This window comes from Sceloporus undulatus, chromosome 4, assembly GCF_019175285.1.
Source record: "Sceloporus undulatus isolate JIND9_A2432 ecotype Alabama chromosome 4, SceUnd_v1.1, whole genome shotgun sequence".
Lineage (NCBI taxonomy): Eukaryota > Metazoa > Chordata > Lepidosauria > Squamata > Phrynosomatidae > Sceloporus > Sceloporus undulatus.
Window position 1 is genome coordinate 18,613,585 of NC_056525.1, and position 15,553 is coordinate 18,629,137.

Sequence of the window (15,553 nt, forward strand, 5' to 3'; positions counted from 1 at the left end):
TATTATTATACCCTTGATATAGTAAAAATCTCTTAAATATTTTGCTGTAAAATGCATATCTAATACAACCTAAAGAGGTACAAAATCATTTTTTAAAACAGTTCAACATGCTACAACATTAATGTTAAAACAGAGCAGCAATTGATCAAGCAGCAGAGATGCAAAATATGTTTTACAGTTTTTTACAGTTTTCTGTAAAACCACCGAGGCAAAGAAGTTTACAGAGGAGCATTTAGAATTCTCATAATGTATACAGAGAGCTTTAGTGCCTCACGAAACTACAAATCCCAGGATTCCATAGGTTGCAGTCATGGCACTTAAAGTAGAATCATAGTGCATTTCTCAAAGTAATGACAATGCTCTGTCCATTTGCCAAGAATACAGTCCAAAAAAACAATTTCAGAGCTAGTTGTGTGTTTATTAAACTTTGGAGTCTGGGCTTTTTGAAGTCCCTTAGAGCTTTTGTTACCTCCATTAGCTGTAGCTACTGGCCTTGGGATCTCCCTTGCCCTTATGTCAGTTCTACTCATGGATGCAAATCTTCATTTATGAAAACAAGAAACAGCAAAATTAAATAAATAAATGAAAAGGTTTGTTTTTCTTGTTATTATTGCTGGCTGTAATACTCTGTCTTGGTCAGTGTTACATAATTTTACATATGCAAGTTGAGTCTCCCTTATCTAAAATGCTTGGCACCAGAAGTGTTTTGGAATGTTTTTTTTCCCCCTTCAGATTTTGAAATATTTGCCTAATGAGAGATCTCGGAGATGGCACTCAAGTCTAAACATGAAATTCATTTATATTTCATATATACATATAACCTGAAGGTAATAGTTTTAATAATTTTGTGCATGAAACAAAGCTTGTGTACACTGAACCATTAGAAAGTAAAGGCGTCACTATCTCAACCACCCATGAAAAACGTGTTGTATTGTGGAATATTTTGAATTTTGTTATTCTGGATAAGGCATAAGGGAGACTCAACCTGTACTGTACTTAGATATTCAACAGAGGCACAAAAGCCCCTGTTAGTGAGCTGCAAAGATGTGCAACAGGACACAAGCAAGAATGTCCCAATTGGCATTTAACTGGTGTCCTGATGCTTAACAGGACCAATACACATGAGCCCTGTTGTGCACCAGTTTGAATATGCTAAGGCCACTTTGCCATCTTCCTTACATAGTAATGTAACACCAGCTCTTTTATGAATATGGATGCACAGAATTGCCCAAATCTAATTTCCACAGATATGAGTCCACTTACAAATACTTCTCTAACAGGATTCCAGCCACCATTATTAACATCTCCTTTCATGAGAGATATTTTTTGTCAGTATCACTGCAAATTCTTACATTTAAAAGAACAATTTCTGCACAAATTGTGCAGAATGGTAATATCAATAGTCTTGTTGCATTAACATTTTAAAAATAGAAACATCAAGTAGATCTTAATCAATTGTGCAGTCTTGTGCTTGCTTTGACTGCCTGCTCTGCTTCTCGAGGCAAAAAGGGGCACAAATTGTGGAAACCTCAATGGGTGAAAAAGCATGCTTTGTCTTGTTCTCATTCTGGAAAGGTGAAAAATTGAAGATGCCAATGATTTCTCAGCAAGCTATCTCTGTGTATCAATCTGGTCTATGTTTTCAAGAACAATCAATTTTGCAGGAATTCTTCTTATCCTTGTTACTCATCAACATTCAGGAAACTGGGGGGGAAGTATTTCTCAGTTCTTATTGAGCTGTCCTCTGTTTAGCTAGAAACGAGTGAAGGACCAGATTTGTGATCTTGATTCTTAAATTGGATTTGTTGGTTGTAAGAGGTTGCCCAGATGTTCTGCACTAAACACCAGAAAATGATGTTCTGTAAATACAACTAGGTTGTTGGAAACATAGGCTAGCAGATTCGGTTTAGAGGCAGCTGACCTGACATCCATCTTAATCTTTCTGCTTGTCTGTAAATTGGGCAGAATTGGTATACCTCATAAATTCCCCCACTAAAACCAAGATGAAGATTAAACTTGCAAAGTATATGGTTCATAAAAAAAACCCCTATAGAAATGTCATTGACCAGAACAATAAAAGAAGCCTGTTAGAAAATGCTACAATGAAACAGGTGCTGAAATGTGCTTGAGAGCATCTGTGTCTATATTATAAAAAATCTGATTTCTCTTTACAGCTTATGCATCTGGAAAGAAGCTATGGGATGTCCCTATACCTCACACAGACCAGAGCGGACCAGGGAAACTGCAATGGGAGCCACAGTGCCAGTACCAATTGCGCCACCTTCAGGATGGTGCTAGGATTTCAGCTCTTCTGCCTCCCCAGTTGGAAGGTCATTGGGTTTCAACAGGGTAAGAAAGTTGTGGCAAATAGCAATATGCAAAGATCCTTGCAGAGGTACTGAATAGATCAGAAAAATACTGATGCTCTTGCCTGTCCAAATGTCCTACATGTTTAACTGCACATGTGGGCTTTGACCAACAGTTAAGAAGCTATTCTTTTTTCTGGTGAAGAGCAATTTGAAGAAAATGCAATTTTCAATTGCTGAATGTTACAGTAAATGCTTCTTTGACTTTGTCAACTGCAGTGAGCCCCAAATCTCTAAAAGAATCTGCTGCTCCAGCCACTTAGGCAAAGGTAGGAGTAGGAAGATGGTTCACTATGGCTCCATCTGCACTGCAGAAATACTCTAGTCATCCGCAAACCGAGCTAACGGTTGGACCACACAGTATACAGAAAACCTACACACATGGCCAGATACCTACACAAGAACTCCAACCATCACCCAGGACAAAAAGGAAAAAAAAGCACAATAAAAACATTGGTAAACTAGGCAAAAAGGATCTGTTATTCCAGCTCAGACATCAGAAGGGTTGCCATGCCCAGAAGAGCCCACAGGTGTGAAGACAAACAACCACCCAAAGGGAAGGTATTTTTTACCATACATCAAAGGAATCACAGACAGAATAGAGAAACTGCTGAAGAAACACAACATCCAAATGGTTTACAAACTGACCAAGAAAATCCAGTAAATGCTCCACTCAGCAAAGGACAGGAGGGACACACTCGCAGCTGTAGGAGTTTACTGCATACCATGCAGCTGTGGACAAGTCTACATAGGGACCACCAAACACAATGTTCAAACACGAATCAAGGAACACAAGAGAATGCAGACTGAATCAGCCAGAAAAGTCAGCAGAAGCAGAACACTTTATAAACCATCCTGGTTATATGTTATAAACAAAATGCTGTTTGAAAACACTGAAATTCTGGACCATGCCAACAATTATTAGGTCAGAATACACAGGGCAGCCATTGAAATCCACAAACATCTAGACAACTTCAACAAGAAAGAAGAAACCCTCAAAGGGAATAAAATTTTGGCTACCATCCTGAAAAACACCAAAATCAACAAAATGCAAATGAAAACTACCCAGGATCAGGGTTTCCCAGCAGACAATGGATCACTAATTAAACAGACACAAATCCTCCTTGCATATCCTCCCACCCTGAGGCTTTGCCATTCAACAACAGAACAATACACTGATTAACATGTAATTCACTCTTCTCAACCTGGGTCACACCAGATATATAACCCCACTCATTTCCATGCCAGCAATCTCCAAAGAATAAACTCTTCTAGAATATGGCCACATAGCCTGAAAACCCACAAAAAACTATGGATGCCAGCTATAAAAGCCTTCGACTTCACATCAGTTTGACACCACTTTGATTACCATGGATCCAAAGCAAAGATCTGATGCCACAACCAACAACAATTCTCAGAATTCTAAAGCATGGATCCATGGCAATCAAAGTGGTGTCAAACCAAATTATTTCTGCACTGCAGATACAGCATTTCTTCATGTACCCATTGCATTTATGATGGTCTTCCCTTTTAGGCACCTTCTTTTTTATTTCTCTCACAGAATCATTTGATAGTTTATTTATAACAAGCCCTATTGCCTTATCTAAAAGTGCCCACTGGGAATACAAGAGCCCTAACATCTTATCTGAAAGTATCCAGGTGCACAGCATCAGATTATAGGCTGGAATTCTGTACAACTGCATATTCATTGTATTTAACCTGTCCTGCCCTGACCTCCCCAGACCTGACAAAAATGTTATTTACTTGTGTTCTGATTGTAGGAAGAATGGACCTCCTTCTCCCCATGCATCTGATGCCCATTAAAATAGGTTGGAGAGGAGAGTTAGAATCATGGCAGTAGTGTCAAAATCATGACTAAGCAGCAATTATGAATGCAAAACAGTTACTTAGATTGATTAATTTCTCTTTCATTGTGTGTGAGAGGGATTGAGAGAAAGAGAGAGAGATTGAGAGAAAGAGTTCCCAGCTCTCAGGTTTACAATCCAAGTAAAACAGGAAACAAAAGGGAATGGCTATGGAGAAGGGGATTCAGTCCAGCAGATACCTACTGCTTCTCTCCCTCTGAAGCCAGGCTAATAGCTGCTGAGATGGAGGGATGGCTACTTATTAATTATACTTTTTATCTACTTCTGGATATTTTATCTACTTCTGGGCCTAGGCATGCCAGAGCAGAGCCTGGCTCTTCTTCTGTCTCTCTCAGGCCAGGGCAGTGGCTGTTGGGATGGAGGGAAAGCCCTTCATCTATTTCTGGTCTTAGGCATGATGGAGCTGTGCCTGCCTCTTCGTCTCTCCCTCTGAGGCCATGGCAGTGGCAGCTAGGATGGAGGATGGATCTTTCATCTGCTTCCATCTTAGGTTTTGACTTGAAAATCTCGCTGCCTGGGGTGATCCTGAACTGGCAACCCTTCATGCTCAGAAGATATACACTGCTGCAACAGTACTGATATTGTTATAAAACATCTCTTTTCATTTTCAGATGCGAGGTACGTCCAGGACCTGAATTCCTCACCCGGTCATATATGTTCTTTGCCAACCGCCTCTTCAAAGCTTATCAATTCTACTACCGCGACCCTGTGTGCCAGGAACCCACCTACTCCCTGGTCATTAAAGGCAAAATCAGGCTCCGCCAAGCCTCCTGGATCACTCGAGGTGCTACAGAAGCTGATTACCACCTTCACAAAGTTGGCATTGTCTTTCACAGCCAGAGGGCCATGTGGGAAACGGTTGCCCGCATCAACCAGAGTTCAGGGGAGCACTGCCGTGAGTTCTTGCCAGCTGGGCGGACTTGGGCTCCTGGTGTTGTGTATGAGCTTCTGAGTGCTAAAGTAGAACGAGACTGTACCTCAGGGCTTGGCTTTGCCATGCACGAACTTAGCCTTGTACGAGTGGAAAAGTACCAGCCATCACTGTTCCTCCAGCAGAACCAGGGGAGCGGAGAGATAGAAGAGCTGTATCTTGGGGACATCCATACTGAGTGGTCAGAAAGGCTCCATTATCGACCCACTGGATACCAGCATCCCCTCCAGAATGCCATGGTAAGTGTACATCTTACAACAAACAGTAGTATTTTGTTTTGTTTTGTTTTGTTTTAGTATGGTCTGTTTACCTTGTAGCTGTTCAGGTTCTACTGCTTTGGAAGGCAGTGAAGCAATTTTGAATTCATTTTTGAAGCCATGTGAAAGAATTCCTGTGCTAGAGAGTGCAAAAACACACTAGAAGGAAGTAAAACTGGCAGCTTGCAGTGTGAAATGCTGCCATCCTAACATGTTAGTATCACATGTGCAGATCAGTACAGGAAAAAGGAAAGAAAGAATAGCTTAAGGATTGTTGGATTTTGAAGCCAACAAGCTGTTTGGATGACAGTGCAAAATAAGTGCCAGTTTTCTGGAAAACCACCATGCTAAAGTAGATAATCTGTAGATTGAAGAAAATTGAGACACAGCCTGCAGGAAGCAAGGTGCCCCTCTGGCCATTTTTGAGGGTTCCTCATGCCACACATCAATCAATGAATGAATCAGTTACCACAATCCTGCTAGAAAACATGACATGTGGGGAGTGTGCCTTCCCCTACCCCAGCAGAATCACATTCCCAGAAGGCTGCTGGGAGGGAAGAGTTGCAGAGACACAAGACACATGCTCCTTACCCACTATATTCCCTGGAGTGGAGGATTTTGATAGTCTTGGAAGGCTGCTGGGAGGGAAGAGTTGCAGAGACACAAGACACATGCTCCTTACCCACTATATTCCCTGGAGTGGAGGATTTTGATAGTCTTGGAAATAGTAGTAGTAGTAGTAGTAGTAATAATAATAATAATAATAATAATAATAATAATAATAATACAGTTAACAAATACAGGACATCAATTAAAAACACATCAAAACACACATTGATTTAAAAGGACAAATAATATGAACACATATTAAAATAATTCACATTATAATTCTTAATTTAAAATTCACAATTTAAAAATCATCTGGATAAGCCTGCCAGAAAAGACAAACCAGTTGACAAACCATTTGCTATATCGTTCTCTAAAAGAAAATATTATTGATGTAGAAGCCCACCTTCCCTAACAAGCTTCATGTAGGTATGACTATTCCTGCTCTCCCAACAGAGCAAGAGAAAATGCTTTGGATGTTTCGAAGAACAGTGATATATAAGTTTATATACAACAACAATACAAAGATTTTTAAAGAGGAAGCGAATGGATGATATTATTTATCACATGGACTCTGTTTTGGCAGATCCTACTGAATTTCATATTTTTTTTTTAAGTTTTATTTTTAAAGAAGAGCAGTAAGGGAAATCCAATAAACCATTATCCCTCAGCGGAATGCCATTACCAGAGGAAATAGCCCTGAATGTAATTATCGGCAGCAGGCCTGGGATATACAGAAACCCAGTATTTCAGCTGAAATATGATTACACAGCCGGCCCTCGTTTCTTTTTTTCTTTTTTGTCAGGAGCTTGGTTTCTTTCCCAGAGTGTATTTTTTATCAAAATCATAACTAATCAATTAAGAAATGTGATTGAACAGCACGATAGGACTGTGAACAACAACAGAAAAATGCTCATGACTGTTACCAGATGGGAGCAGAATGAAACTGAGGTGCAGGTTTTCCCCCCATACGATACTGCAACCATTAGGATACTAGAAAGGAAAAGAAAGAGAGAATGAACACACACCCACACCCTCTCAAAGATACAGGCTCAGAGTGGCATTAAAGCAGAGTTATTTTGTGCCAAAACCGTATGTGTATGAGCTAAACCAGATGATAAACATGAATGCATTCTAAAATTAATTTAAAACCAAGGTGTGCTGAAATAGTGACTTCACTCTGCTGTTGCAATGAATCAGCTAGCATTTCTATACAGCTTGTGACCTGCAGATGATGTCACTGCCTGGGGAAAATTAGACACTGTCATTTGGATCCTTCAAAAGTGCTTCATTTAATTGAAAGTGGGAGAGATGTTTGGATACCAGGGGGAGGAGGGGGAGCTCTGAAAAGTTTGGATTCATTTCACAGCTAGCCATTGTTTTTAGTCACCACCAGCCTTTGGGGCAAGAGTTGTAGCTGAGTGGTACAGCACTCTGTTTACATACAGAAGGTCCCAGATTGAATCTATGGCATCGGGTCCTAGAGCAGATCAAGCCAGAAATATCCCTAGAAGCCAAGATGACAAGACTTAGACTATCATACTTTGAACACATCATGAGTAGGCATGAATCATTGGAAAAGACAATAATGTTAGGAAAAGTGGAGGGAAGTAGAAAGAGGGGAAGGCCACATGCTAGATGGATGGACTTTATTAAAGAGACCACGAATATGGGTTTGCAGGAGCTGGGCAGAGCAGTTGAGGACAGGGGACCTGGAGATGTCAAATCCATAGGGTTGCCATGGATTGAGACGGATGCGAAGGCAATTAACAACAACAACAACAACAACAACAACAACAACAAAATCTTCAAAGAGGGCTGAGAAAGACCCTTGTCTGAAACTGTGAACAGCCACTGCCAGTCAGTGTGGGCAGTATTGAACTCCTGCAGTTCCTTACATGCACCAAGAATTCAAAGGAAGAGCTCGGACCCATGTCTCCATTTATGAGAAAGTTAGAAGCAGCATGAGTCCACAGGGACTAGACACACACTTTAGCAAAACAGAAGGAGGCCATCACTAAAATGGGGGGAAATATTCATTCATATGCACCCTCAACTCTTGGCATCTCTAATTTTAAAAAAATATATTTGAGCTGTAAAAAAAAATCCTGCCTAAGACCCTAGCAAGTTGCTATCAGCAATGAGGCAATAGAAGGCACAACAGACTCATGGCTTGACCAGTCTAAGCCAGCTCCATAGATGTTGATAGAAAAGCCAAGCGACTCAGTGCTCATCAATAATAATAATAATAATAATAATAATAATAATAATAATAATAATAGGATTTATTTATATACCGCCCAATCACTTGGAATCAGAGCGGTTTACAACAGAGGGGATAATAGACGGTTCCTTGCCCTCAGGCTTACAAGAACCAAATATAATAGTGTTGTGCTCTCTTCATGATGACCTGTCCTCACAACGCAGAGCCAAATCTCCAAGTGCAAACTCTTTTCACAATGCAAGACCAGTTCTGCACCAAATCGCCATCATACCAGCCTTAAATCATTTTAAAATTACTCACCTTTTGCTCTGGATTTTGCAGGAAAACTCAGAGGACTCTAGCAATCCCTACACACGCATCCCTGCTGTCTCTTGGCACTGCTCTTGCTGGTGGAAGTCATTCCTCTGAAGTCATGATGAAGTGCCCAGCTATGTGATCAACATTGGGTGCTTCGTTTCTGGCCTCAGAGGGAGTGGCTCACCAGCGGTGATCATGCCAGGTGACAGCAAGGAGACGTGTGTAGTCAGCCACCTGGCGTCACCACTGAGTGCAGAGGTAACAAGAGAGATCAGTACAGTTCTATAGCCAGAATACTCCATGGGCAGCTTGGCCAGTGAAGATCTCATGACCAGAATCCTATCCTCTATTCTTCACTTTTCCTATATACCCATAGAAAGGCAGTGTACCTACAATGTGAAGATTCATTATTAAAATCAGGAAACCAAAGGTCCTGGCTTGTGAATTAGAGCCAGTCATGAGCTGTAAAGGTTTCTTTCCTCACTGGTATGCCATCCCTTCCTCTAAAAATACAGTACTCCTTCTGTACAAAAGAACCTCTTTGATTTTCCCCAAATCTGTATCTGTTTTTAAAAGAAAACCACTCTTGGAAAATTATCTCTCATTATTAAAGTATTTCCTGCTCTAAAAGAATGTACATATTTCAGTAACTGCTGGGAGCATTTAGCTGCAATGCACTGTGTACCATCAACACTCCTTAGAGTGACAGTTGTGGTAAGGAGGACTGAAAATGGTTGAATTACTGCAGACTTCAATCATCACACATGTGAATTACCTTCCATATTATTAACTACCAAGTTACTTAAATCACATTCCCATGCAAACATGACTGGCGTCTTTCAAAAATTGACCATCTGTAGAACCCCTGGCATGTGAAAACAGAGATGGTTCACTGTAAATTGTTATATATTTCATTTCTTTAATTAGTACAGGAATATGTTAACACTGCCCAGAAACATTTTGGGAGACTTTTTCAGATACATGATCCTGAGGAAAATACATGTGTTTCTTTAACATTAAGCTCCTTGTAGTGAAGTATAAAGGAAAGTATTTTTACAGGATGGTTTCCATACACCTTTAACCAAATTATAGAATTTTAATTTTGAACATTACATTTCTCTGCCCTGTAAAACACAGGTCCATCTCTCTTATGTGCATAGGTTCCACTGTACCAGTTCCATCTAGTTTTCATCTATTAAAACTATCATAATGCTACAAATCAACCTATAGATGTTGTAGCTCCATCCTACAGACTCCTGTGATTTGTATGTTTTACAAGGTCTTTAGTCTTTCCCTGGCAAAGAGAGCTAGTGCTTCACAAAACTCCAAATCCCAGGATTCTGTAGGATGGAGCCATGGCAGTTTAAAGTGGTGTCAAACTGTTATTATTTCAACAGTGTAGGTTCACTCTGTATTATTGGGCTTTGAACTGGGACAGGGCTTCTTGTAACATTTCTGGGTTTTGCACAAACAAGCTACAAAATTTCTAGTATGCAGTGTGTTACAGCCTTAATATGTTCATCTTGGCTTCTTTCTATCAAGTTTCTAGACCACATGTTTTGTTTTGGGGTTAGGTGAAATGAAAGCTGAATGTATTTTCTAAAAAACTGATAAAACTGGAGGAGAAACTTTGCTTTCCCTTCTGTACGGATAGTTTTGTTCCAAAGCTGCAACTCCTTTCCACCATTCCTCCCTAGTATTCTTCTTTTCCTTCACTAACAAGAAAGCTATAGAAAAGTTGCCCCCACATTGCAGATTGTGTTTTCCCTTGATAAACAATGTTGTATATAAGTATACATACAATGAAAGTGTTACTGAGGAATTGCCTTCTTCCTTCCTTTCTTCCTTCTTTCAGCACCACATCCACCCTTGTCCTGTCTGTGGGATAATATACAGAGCTGATGAACACCATCCACCTATTCTGCCAGATAGACCTGAACTCCCAATGTTGCTGACTGGCCGCTGGGTCAGCTCTCGGTGTGAAGTCCGCCCAGCAGTGCTTTTTCTCTCAAGATATTTCATCTTCCATGGTCACAACCGCACATGGGAAGGCTACTACTACCACTACTCTGACCCTCTCTGCAAACAGCCAACATTCACTGTGTATGCCTCAGGCCACTATACACAAGGAGCACCCTCCCTCATTGTGAGGGGAGGCACTGAGCTGGTCTTCAAGGTGACCCGTGCTCGAGTCACACCAATGGATCAGGTAACTGTAGCAATGCTCAACTCCTCTGACTTTGGGAGCTGTGGGGAGGCTGGCTCATGGCATATTGGGGAGGAACTGGATGTGACTCACACAAACGGATGCGCAGCTCTGGGGATCAGACTCCCCCACACAGAGTATGAACTCTTCAGAATTGAACAGGATGCCAAAGAACGCAGCTTGCTCTATATCGGTGAGAGACCAACCGATGGGTCGAGCCCCAGCACACCCAGCAAGCGGCCCACCTCTTATCAGTCCCCTCTCCTCCAATGTGGAGGGACATCAGCAACCTTGGCAAGACTCAGCGAATCAAACTTCTTGAGAAGATTAGGCAATGATGTTAGTAGTGGGGCAGTGAAAACATTACCCCAGGTGTCACTGCTTTCATTCCTAGTGATACAGCTGGTCACATGGGACTAAAGGCCAAGACACTTTGCTCCATGAGCTGCTCAGAATCCAGACAGCCTTAGCATTGTGACATTGGAGTATCCACACCAAAAAAATTAGCACATTTGGAAGCTATTTTACTTCATACTTTACAACTGTGTACACTATGCTTTCTTGATGATTGACACATGACAGATGAACTTCTCACCTTCATACATGCCTGAGTATGGACACCCACCTCCAAATCTGTCATTCATGGGACAGAAACCTATTGGATGTCTTAATGCATGTGTACGGTCTTCTGTGGAAGTGGTTGGACATCTTTGTCCAATGTGGAATGGCCCATTTCAGATCAAGGTTGCAGAAGTGAAGTTGCTCATGTACACTTGGTGAGGTTCAATTTTTCATTGTTGGCCTTCAGCATAAGGGTTGCATAGCATGATTAATACGTAATTCTGCATGTGGAGATTCACTCTATACAACCCTGATGCAGGATTCTGGCCACAATCTTCAGTATAGAAGTGGTCAGCTTTTTAAACATGTGATTTATGTTGCATTGATCACATACAATTGCCTAGTTCTGGGCTAGGAGAGAACTTCATGACACTTCTCTCCCTGTTCCCTTCTCCTCTAGCCAAAGCATTCTGATGTGCAGAGAAGCAATTTTGCTTTCATGGGGCAAATTTCCTTTTCAAAGTCATTCAAGGTTGATCTTACTGACACATTAGGCCTGTATACAATTCTAACCAATATATAATTAACAACTGCTTCAAAAATAACATGTTGGGATTAGAGTGCTTGGGACTGAGTTTTCATAGAATATGCCACCTATGAGGAAATGTGCACATACATTCAAACCCCTTTTCCTTTGATAGGGTGATGGTGGGAAACTGCAAGGAAACTGGTGACTAGAACTGATAGTGTGCTCCAGTGAAGCTGGAGAATAATTTTGTTTTGTAGCAGGAATAGATAGTGTCGGGATGCTCTCTTAGTGAAGGACTTCTTGTTATTTTTCAAATTCTAAGAATCCCAGCTGTAAAAGTGGTAAGATTCTAGTCCTGAGGACTAAGATTGATAAAGCAATAGCAAAACAGTGCTGAAGATATTTTTTGAAATGTTTTGTTATTAGTTCAGACAGGCCTGCACAGTTTGTGCAGGTAAAATGCCAGTGATTAACAATACATGGCTGTCCACTGACATTTAAAATACCTGGAGCCCCTTTTCACTACACAATTGTAGTGCTGTTATTCCACTTAAACTGCCATGGGTGCATCGTGTAGAATCATGGCGTCTGCAACTAGAAATCTCAGCCAGAGAAATCTAGTGTTTCATCAGTCTGCATATCCCAGGATTCAACAGGCTGCAGCCATGACAGTTTAGGTAGAATCATAGTGCTACAATCATTTATTGTGAAGTCCCCTGCTCTTTTTTCTTTTCCAGAATAGAAACTAATGGTGCTGTCAGTCAGGGATTTCCGAGCATGGATCACAAACTGGCAGATGTGTGTCACAAATGTGTCTTCATTTGACAAAGTCTACAGATGACCCTTTAAATGTCTTGCTTGCAGTAGCATGAGGGTTTGTTGGCCTGGGTGGGTAGCTAGATGTTTTGTGCCTACAAGTCATTTCCGACTTATGGTGACCCTACGGCAAAGCTGTCACTGTGTTTTCTTGGCAAGATTTGTTCAGAAGAGATTTGAAGTCTTCCCCTGAGGCTGAGAGTATGTGACTTGTCCAAGGTCACCCAGTGAGTTTCATGGCCGAGTGGGGAATTGAATCCTCATCTCCAGAGTCAAAGTTCAATACTCAAACCACTACACCATGCCTGGGGCAAGAGAATTGTGAGGAAGACATTATGTGGGGAGGCGGAGGTTTGTTCCTTTCCCACCCATCATAATGCCAACAAAAATGCCCCCCTCCCATTGCAAATAGGAATGGGGGCAGGAAACCATTTGCATTACTAGGAGTTTGTATTCTATTGGTGTCTACAGTTTTGGGATAGATTTTTCAGCAGGAGAGGGAAGGATTAAACCTTCTATTCCTGTACACTGCTATTCCAGTAAAACTGACCATCCCTGTTGGCCAGTTGTTGCTGTTTTTAATCCAGACATATGTATTTTTAAACCTGATATTTGCATTTAAAGCAGAGCAGGCAACCTCTGGCCCTCCACATGTCACTTGGCTGCAAATCCTTGAACATGGGCTGTACAGTCCAGGACTGATGGATGGTGCAGTCCAGGGCTGGAGGACCACAGGTTGGCCAGCCGTGATTGAAAGTAACTTGGAATTAGAGCCTGACTCTTTCCCTTCCAATAATTTGCAGGGAACAAATTTCTGTTAGTAAATACAGAAATTGCTCAGATAGGCACTTGTTTACAACATTTTCCTGCTCTCTGTCTACTCTGCTGTGAAAAATACCCATTATGAGGTTTTTTGGCATCATTTGTCTTCCTTAACCAGTCAGCAAAGCAACACTGAATTGAGTTAACTGAAATACACAGCCTTTGGCAACCAACAACAGCAACAAAAAAAATCTGTGATTTCAGAGTGCCTGATTAGAATTTCATTTTGGTAGCTTGTCTTTGAAGAAGCAGCCAGCATGGGTAGCAAGTGTATTCAATAAGAGCAGGTTTGAGTTTTAAAAAAAAAATAATTTAATTCTATTTTTGATTTTTGCTGTACGTTGCACATCAAAATTCTTTAGATACTGGTTGTTGTTGTTGTTGTTGTATGCCCTCAATTCATTTCCCATTTATGGTGAGCCTAAGGCAAACTTTTTTGGCAGGTTTTTTCAGAGGGGTGTTTGCCGTTGCCATCTTCTAAGACTGACTGAATGTGACTTGCCCAAGGTCACCCAGTGGGTTTCTGATTTAAGACAGCCCTAAGGCTTATGGGGTTTTCTTGGGCGAGATTTGTTCAGAGGATGTTTGCTATGGCTATCCTCTGAAAGTGAGAGTGTGTGGCTTTCTCAAGGTCACCCAGTAGGTTTACATGGCAGAGCCAGGATTCAAACCCTGTCTCCGGAGTCATAGTCCAATGCTCAAACTGTAAGAAACCTGATAATTCAAAATAACTCAGGAGTATGTATGCAGGATGATACATCAATTACAGTAGCATGCAGTACCAGGAGGGGGCAGAATTATAAGGAGGATAGCATGTGGGCAGGTGAGTTTTGATCCCTTCCTACCTGCCATAAGACCAATAGAAATCCTCTCCCCATATTGCAATTATCAATAGGAGTGTGTTGGCATCCATGGGACCTTGCCTTCCATTGCTATCTGCAGAGTGGTGTTTGGGGGGGGGGGGTTTTAGATTTGTCAAAAAAAAGGGAAAAATTTAATCCCCCCCCCCCCTTGTAACTTGCAATTCCAGTAAAAATGATCCTCCCTCTCAGGATAATGTGTGCATGATTGCACAGCCTCTTCTTAAACTGCAAAGGAAGGCATTCCTATATTTTTATATTAATGAATTGCAACGGAAAGTGTGCTCTCCAAAATGTTCAAACCTTTGGTGGGTTTTTTTGGTTTGTTTTAAAATACAGCTATGCAAAATGTCATAATTTAAATGCTATATTTTCAAGGTTGTGGCTAATATGTAGATAAATTAATGGGTTTTTATTATACTGGTGGGCAATCCACATTAACAGCAAATTCAGATGTAATGCTTATCTTAATGTACAGTCTTTAAACAACATGTGTATTACAGTATGTTAATTTTTTAACACAGGATTTTTTTAAATAAGCGTGTACATAAAACAGCTCATCTTTTACAAATGGCTAACTTTTGTTATATCCTTTTCTGCGATTACAGAAATGCAGCGCGCCCGCATCATACGCAGGCATGCTTTATGCGGCTTGAGCATATGTGCTCAAGCCGCGGGGTGCGCACGGGGCAGAAGGGGCGCCACGTCCCATTCAATTGAATGGGCGTGCATGCCCGTTGCACCCTGAGCGCCGCCGCACATGAGACCCATTGTTTCCAATGGGGCTTGAGCATAGGCGGAAATCGCCTTACGCGGAGGGATCCGGAACGGATCCCCGCGTAAGGCGAGGACCCACTGTAGTATCCATAAACGCCTTCTTTTGGTCAGGAACAGGGCAATATTTTTAATACACTGCAGCTTCCAGCTATCAGGTCTTGGTGTTAAGGACCCATGTTCTTCGTAAGCTTTTGTCAAATTCTCATTTGGGTAACTGATGTTTGAAATTGGAGGAAGCCTGCTGGATATTTCTTATTGCTGTTTGAGAGAACATGTATTTTGTGTGTAGAAAATTCCTGTGCCCTCCTGTCAAAAGGGTATCAAGTAACACAGCTGACAACTAAGGGCTAGTCTACACATAAGCATGTTATGTGAATTGCTGTGAATTTTCACAAATTTGCAGGGATGGTTAATT

At 41.2% G+C, this 15,553-nt stretch overlaps 1 protein-coding gene across 1 annotated transcript in view; it reads left to right on the top strand.

Annotated features, from left to right (window-relative positions):
* Positions 1-12,543, top strand: part of APCDD1L (APC down-regulated 1 like) — a 46,393-nt gene extending 33,850 nt beyond the window's left edge. The window contains exons 2-4 of the mRNA XM_042461564.1: positions 2,175-2,349; positions 4,864-5,422; positions 10,423-12,543. Of these exons, the coding sequence (XP_042317498.1) occupies positions 2,175-2,349; positions 4,864-5,422; positions 10,423-11,193 (1,505 nt within the window). The 3' untranslated portion in view covers positions 11,194-12,543. The remainder of the gene's footprint in view (positions 1-2,174; positions 2,350-4,863; positions 5,423-10,422) is intronic.
* The last annotated feature ends 3,010 nt before the right edge of the window (positions 12,544-15,553 follow it).